The sequence below is a fragment of the Mandrillus leucophaeus genome, unplaced genomic scaffold (assembly GCF_000951045.1).
Source record: "Mandrillus leucophaeus isolate KB7577 unplaced genomic scaffold, Mleu.le_1.0 Scaffold43, whole genome shotgun sequence".
Taxonomy (NCBI): domain Eukaryota; kingdom Metazoa; phylum Chordata; class Mammalia; order Primates; family Cercopithecidae; genus Mandrillus; species Mandrillus leucophaeus.
The window spans coordinates 600,040-606,703 of record NW_012104587.1 but is presented as its reverse complement, the minus strand read 5'-3'; the positions used below and the strand labels follow the sequence as shown (position 1 = coordinate 606,703).

The 6,664-nt window shown below is 60.8% G+C and overlaps 1 protein-coding gene across 1 annotated transcript in view; it reads right to left on the bottom strand.

The window, feature by feature from the left end:
* Nucleotides 1–6,664, bottom strand: part of MYRF (myelin regulatory factor) — a 45,831-nt gene that overhangs the window by 21,738 nt on the left and 17,429 nt on the right. Inside the window, exons 4-8 of the mRNA XM_011993341.1 lie at nucleotides 5,565–5,626; nucleotides 4,371–4,650; nucleotides 3,126–3,376; nucleotides 2,924–3,047; nucleotides 748–943 (exon numbers count right to left, since the gene is read on the bottom strand). Of these exons, the coding sequence (XP_011848731.1) occupies nucleotides 748–943; nucleotides 2,924–3,047; nucleotides 3,126–3,376; nucleotides 4,371–4,650; nucleotides 5,565–5,626 (913 nt within the window). The remainder of the gene's footprint in view (nucleotides 1–747; nucleotides 944–2,923; nucleotides 3,048–3,125; nucleotides 3,377–4,370; nucleotides 4,651–5,564; nucleotides 5,627–6,664) is intronic.

Here is a 6,664-nt window from a genome sequence, read left to right as displayed (position 1 = left end):
AGGCAGGGAGGCAGAGAGGCAGGGAGGCAGGGAGGCAGGGAGGCAGGGAGGCAGAGAGGCAGGGAGGCAGGGAGGCAGGGAGGCAGGCTAAGGAGCCCAACGAGAGGGAAGCAGGCTGAGAAACCTAACGTTTAAGGGGCAGGCACAGGGCGAAAGGGAGGCAGGGAGGCAGGAAGGCAGGTTGAGGAGCCCAATGAGAGGGAGGCAGGCTCAGGAACCCAACGTTTAAGAGGCAGGCGCAGGGCGAGAGGGAGGCAGGCTGAGGGGCAGGCACAGGGAGAAAAGGAGGGAGGGCGGGGTGGCAGTGGCAGGGCAGGATCTAGTTTACACACACAAACACACGCACACATTCGCACACACAAATTCCTTTTTTTTTTTTTTTTTTTTGAGATGAAGTCTCACTCTGTTGCCAGGCTGGAGTGCAGTGGCACGATCTCAGCACCCTACAACCTCCGCCTCCCGGGTTCAAACGATTTTCCTGCCTGCCTCAGCCTCCCGAGTAGCTGAGATTACAGGCCCGCACCACCACGCCCAGCTAATTTTTGTATTTTTAGCAGAGATAGGGTTTCACCATGTTGGCCAGGCTGGTCTTGAACTCCTGACCTCAAGTGATCTACCCGCCTCCCAAAGTGCTGGGATTACAGGCGTGAGCCACAGCACCCAGCCAACCCTTGCTTTTTCTGGGGTCTTTCAGTGCCCCCCAAAGGGCCCTCCTGCCCTCCCTTCCTTGCCGAGCCCCAAACTTGCCTTCACTCCATGCAGCTTCAGATAGAAGCAGTCGAGGGGCTTGAGGCCCTCAGGCGTCTTGACGAACTTGGGCTCGCCCAGCATGCCGATGTACACCGTCACCTGGAAGTGGTTCTTCTTCTGGCACACAAAGGCATCATCGCCCACCGAAAAGTTGAAGCCCTTGTCCGCGTCCACACGGTAGGTGAGCATGGGCCTGGGGATGGGTAAGGGCACTCCCCTGAAGCCCCAGAGCCAGGCCTGGAACATCGGTTCCTCCCACCTGCTAGGTTGCAAAACCGTTTCCCACCCCACACCCCTGCATCCTCAAACCACCATTGCAGCGGCCCCCACTCCTGAGAAATGGAAACTGAGTCCCGGAAAGGATTCTAGTACAGGGTTGCAAACTCCTTAGACAACATTCTCTCCTCTACCCCATGCCTCAGGCCACCGCCCTGTCCTGGTGATGGGGGAAGCAGGGCCAGACCCTGAGGCCCACCAGATGGGAGGGAACTCCTGAGCCAGGGAGGGCTTGACTGCCCTCTCCACACTTGGCTCCTTCCCAGAAGGCTGCCTGAAGCCCCCTCACTCACCCAAGAGGGACTGTGTCTGCAGAGCCTCACAGAGCCTGACAGCTAGTTGCCCTGGAAACGGTGGAACCAGGCGCCTGCTCTGCTGCAGACCCAGCCCCTGCCCACCGGCTTGCTCAAGTCCCCAGACACCCTCATTCGCACTCCCTCCTCATTCCTACTCCCTCCATCTGCCCGGGGAGGGAAGGGGCACTCCTGGACTCTCCCTCAGACTCAGCCTCAGTTTGCCCATCTGTTGTTGGGTTTAGTGTCCCACGTTTGGCCCCTTTGGGACACCTCTAGTTGACAGTAAAAAGAGCAACTGGCCAGGCTCGGGCTCACCCCTGTAATCCCAGCACTTTGGGAGGCCGAGACAGGCAAATCACGAGGTCAAGAGTTCGAGACTAGCCTGGCCAACATGGTGAAACCCCGCCTCTACTAAAAATACAAAAATTAGCCGTCTGTAATCCCAGCTACTCAGGAGGCTGAGGCAGGAAAATCTCTTGAGCCCAGGAGGCGGAGGTTGCAATGAGCCGAGATCACACCACTGCACTCCAGCCTGGGCAACAGAGCAAGACCCCGTCTCAAAAAAAACAGCAACTGTTGGCCTGTGGCTTAGCGCACCCTCACTCAGGTCCCCAGGCACAAGAGTGGTCCCAGGAATGCCCAGTGCCAGCCCGGAGGAAGCTGGGCAGGGAGAATGCTTCCAAACTTGTGGGAAGAGGCCTCTGGGCCTGGCCATTGTTGTCAAAGGCCTGGGCTCACCACCTCTTCCCTCCCGGAGCTCCACCCACCTGCCTGACCTAGCAAAGCACCCAGGAAGTGCCTGGGCCACTTCCGGGGCTGCAGCTGCCAAACTTCCTGGCCTTAGGGCCTTGGGTGGCAAGGGTGGCCCAAAGAGTATGGGGGTGAGAGTAGGGGGCTTCCTCCCCATGCCAGAGAGGCTGGAGTGCCATACGACTGCAGCCCCACCTGGCAGGACTTCACGGGACCCTCCAGCCACCCAGCAGCCAGATGCCCCCAGCCCTGGGGCTGCTGGCTAAGAATTCCCCAAAGCCTACAGCACCCAACTCCATGCAGCTGTTCTCATCTGCTGACCATATCCACGTTACCCTGTCACCGGCCCACTGGCCTTCTGGGGGAGCCACGGGAGTAGTCCCCACAGGGCTCCCGGCCTGGGGCCTGGAAAGATGGAGCCATCTGGTGTTGAGGGGGCACTAGGAATGCTCAGGCAGCCTCTGACCTGATCCTCCCCAGCCCCTCCTCCCTCCCTCTAGGGAGGGGCTGCCGGGAGGGTCCCGCTTGGGCTCAGCTTCCGGCTACCTTCCTGGAATGCAGGGGGAGGAGGCGGGGAAGGAGGAGCCGGGAAAAAGCACCCATCTGCCCACTTCTCCCTGACTTGGTTCCCAGCTGCCCCTCCCTGGCAGTCATCACCTTCTCAGGGAGGCCTGGGGCTGGCCTAGGAGTCAGGAGCCCTGAGTGCCAGTCCTGGCTCTTCCCTGAGCCTGTTTGCTCTTCTGTGAAATGAGTGCTCCCAGGCCCTGCTCTAGGACCTTGATGGGGTCCTGGGCTGGGGCATCCCAAGATGGGGTGGGCTGGAGGAGTGGGCAATGTCACGAGGCACTCACAGCTCCTTGTAGTTAGCGTCGTACAGGGTCGCCCACTTGTTCTGCTGATGGGGCTGCCACTTGATGGACTGGTAGTTGGGGTCCAGGTAGGAGCCACTGAGGCTGTCACTGTCCTGCAGGAGGCCTGGAGGGAGGGAACGCCCATGTGGGCCCTGCACATTGGGCCCCACACCCCACCTTGAAGGGCTGGCCAGCCATGTACCTGGGGAGGGGGCACCTGGCGGGTGCCAAGGTGGTGTCTGGACACGGGCAATGCTGAGAGGCAAAGAACCAGGGCCTGGGGAGAGCGGACCCTGGGGAGGCCAGGGTGGGGATGGGGCTCGAGTGGGGTGCAGAGGCAGGGCTGTCACCGTCCCGGGCTCCTGTTTGATCATTCCATTCAGCATCTGGGCATTGAGGGTGCTGGGGGGGGATTCGGAGTGCTTCCTCTTCTTGGAGGGGTGTGTGGGGAGCCTAGGGGGACAGAAGTGTGCACCATGGGGGCTGGCTTTCCCTGAGCCCCTCCCACTGGGTAGTATCCACCTCTCTCCCCTCTCTAGCCTGTTTGGGCCAGGATATGCCCCGCCCAGAGGACACCTCCTGCAGGAAGCCCTCAGGCTTTGCCTCCTCCTACTCCCCATTGCTCTGTACTGTCATTTTCTGCTTCCATCACTCTTTGCTTCCCCTAGACTGTGGACAGGAGCCACACCTGACTTGGTGTCTCCATCATGCCCAGCAACTGGGCTGGCTCACGGAATCACAGCAATCGCTTGAGGAATGAATGAGTTTGTCCCTGCCTGCAGTGTCACATTCAAGGTCACCCTTTATAGTAGGGGCTCTACGGAGAGCAGACCCCGTGATCAGAAACAAGCCACAGAGGGCCTGGGCAACAAAAGCCAGGAAAGGGGAGCTTCCTGGGGCAGGGAATTTAAAGGGGACTGCACAGCACTCCTTCCCCTTCTGGTTTACAAAATGCTTTGACAGCAGACCCTTCCTTTGAACTAAACCTTTCATGGAATCTCCATGTGTAAAACAGATGAAAAGACAATCATGCAGGTTGAATCAGAGTGGGGGGCTTGGGCTTGGGTCTAGGAAGAAGACTCCTCAGAAACCTGAGGGTTCCATGAGACAGCTGCAAAATCACTGGGGTGTGGGTAAGAGCACAGCCCCGGGCCCAGTCCTGGCTCATGATCTGGGCGGGACGTTTCCCCCATCAGAACCTCAGTTTACCTACCTGTGCCCACCAGATAAGGTAGTTGTGAGCAATTAGCCATGGCTGTAAACCCCTCAAGGTATTGCTGGGCAAACGTGTGTAAATATGTTGACCCCCATCTGCCCTGCAGAGCCTTCTGCCCTCCCTGGGCACATCCCGGTCCCTGCCTCCCTCTCTGGCCTGCCCGTCGCCCTGCCCACCCTGGTTCCTGCACCCCACCTTCCCACCCCAGGGAGCCAGCCGCCCACGTCTTACTCAGCTCCGTGCTGCTGCAGGAGCTGGTGCAGCATCTGGGACTGCTGGGTGTGGTGGAGATCAGTGGGCACCAGCCCCTGCCCCATGGCAGCGTAGGGGGGGACCGGGGGCTCGGCCTTCATGTACAGGTCCCGCTGCAGGACAGGGTAATGAGGTGGAGGTGGTGGGGGTGGCGGGGGGCCTGGCAAGTGGGCTGGAGGTGGGGGCGGATGCTCCAGGCGGGAGGGCACTCCCACGTGGCACAACGTCTCAGGGGTTATCGTGCGCAGGAGATGGGGTTCTGCAGGAGAGATGGGGGAGCGGACATCTGAGACCAACCGCACCGTCCTCCCCAAGGCAGAGTCTCCTGCTTCTACTGCGTCCTGAGCCAAGCCCGGGGACTGCCCCCCACCTACCCTAGGTGTGAGGGCCATTGGTCAGCCACCTGCTAGAGGCCTGAGCAGGGAGGCACGACCCTGTCCAAGGAGGGGCAGCTCTTCACCCCATCCTAGCCACCTCCTGCCCCCAGGCTGGGCCAGGAGGATCCAAGTCAAATCTAAAGGTCCCCCTCCGTCCCCATCTCCTCTGAGGCCTGCTCCTCCTCTGGGCCTCAGGAAGGAGTCTCTGGAGACCCCCAGCCCAAGCCTGCCCAGTGCTCCTCCCTCCTGCAGGCAGCCCCTCTTCTGGGCTCTCAGGGGCCAGCCCCCCGGCCTGAGTAGGGAGGCCCCAGCTCCCTTTGTTCCCCAGGAGGCATTCCAGGGATGTTTTTGGTAAGATAAACAGAACTCTTGACCCCAATCCGGACTGCGGGGAGCCTGCTCCCGCGGTGGTTCTGCTCTTGGCCACCTGGGGGCCGGGGCACCCCTGAGCACCCTCTAAGGTGAGGTGGGCCCGGCCTGGGAAGCCTGCGCCCAGGCTGCACCCGTGGCCACGGCCTTCCCCAGCCACCCACTTACCGCTGAAGGGTGCGTCCATGATGGCGCAGGCGGCCAGGCGGGTGGCATCACCGCGGGGATACTTGCTCAGAGGCAGGGCCAGGCTCCCCACCCGCCCGTGGGGAAACAATAGCCAAGCGCCAGGGAGTATTTGACCAGCGATAATCTCAGCCCGTTGTGCAGCCGCTGGCCCCCTCCCTCCTCCCCTACCTCCCTGATAAGGCCGCCCCAACCACTTGCCCGAACCCTGGAGCAGGAGGGCGGTGCCCGCTGGACTCACCATTCACCTGCTGGGGGGAGTAGGCCTCGGAGCCCGAGTCTGGGGGAGAGTCCGGCAGTGTGCTGTGAGAGCCAGGGGAAGGGGCCGGGGGGTGAGCAGCCGAGCCCCCGCCTTCCAGCTGGGCAGCTCCTCTGCATGGTAGGGTCCCAGAGCCCCCCAGAAGCTGGGGACACAGGTTTCCTCACATCCACCCTTAGGGGCATTTCTCTGCACCACCCACATAGGGGTGCCTGGCAGGGCCTGGGGCCGAATTGTGGGTAGGGGGCTGCCCCTTAGACCTACAAGGCACTTAGGGGGCAGTTACTAGTGTCCTTGATGATGGCACAGGGACTCAAAGACTCCCGCCCCAGACCGAGGGCCAGGCCTTCTTCTCTCTTCCTGCACCCACTGAAGCCCCACAGCTTCCTGGAAACGCAGGGCCCTAGGGGGCTGGGCCTTGGGGCATTCAGCAGGTCGCGGGGGGCTGCCCCACCAGAGGCAGGTGTGAACTGGGAAGGGAGCCAGCACCACCAGGCCTGGGTTTATTTTTTTCTTGCAGGTTTCACTTTATCAGTGTTCAGGAAAAAGAACAAACTCAACCTAAGAGGTCAACACGTCCTGCGTGAACCCTGAGCTCGCCCAGCAAGTGGGAGGCTGTGGCCATATGGGATCCAGCTCTTTGGCCATCCCTGGTCCCCACATCTGGAGCAACTCCCCATTCCCATGCCCAGGGAACTGCCAGAGGCTATGGCCCTGTTGTGGACACAGCCCCAGGACTGGTTCCAGAGTCCCCTTGCACCCTGTGCCAGCCACCCACCCACCTTCGGGGCCTCGTGTAGAGACCTATACAACTATTCAAGAAGACAGATTCTGCAGGTTTTGTGTGAATGATACAAAAACATGGATGGGACTCAAACCCATACTCCTCGCCACAGCCTCAGGCACCCTGCGCTGCCACTCCATCCTGCACTTCCCTGACAATGCCCGGGCCTTCTGTAATGTGTGAAGGGCCTTCACACCCTGCAGTCCCTGCAGTCCCATGCCCCAAGTCCACAGCACCTTGTGTCTCTCCTGTTAAGTTCCTCTGGCATCTGATTATTACTCTACTTGGGGACGTAGTG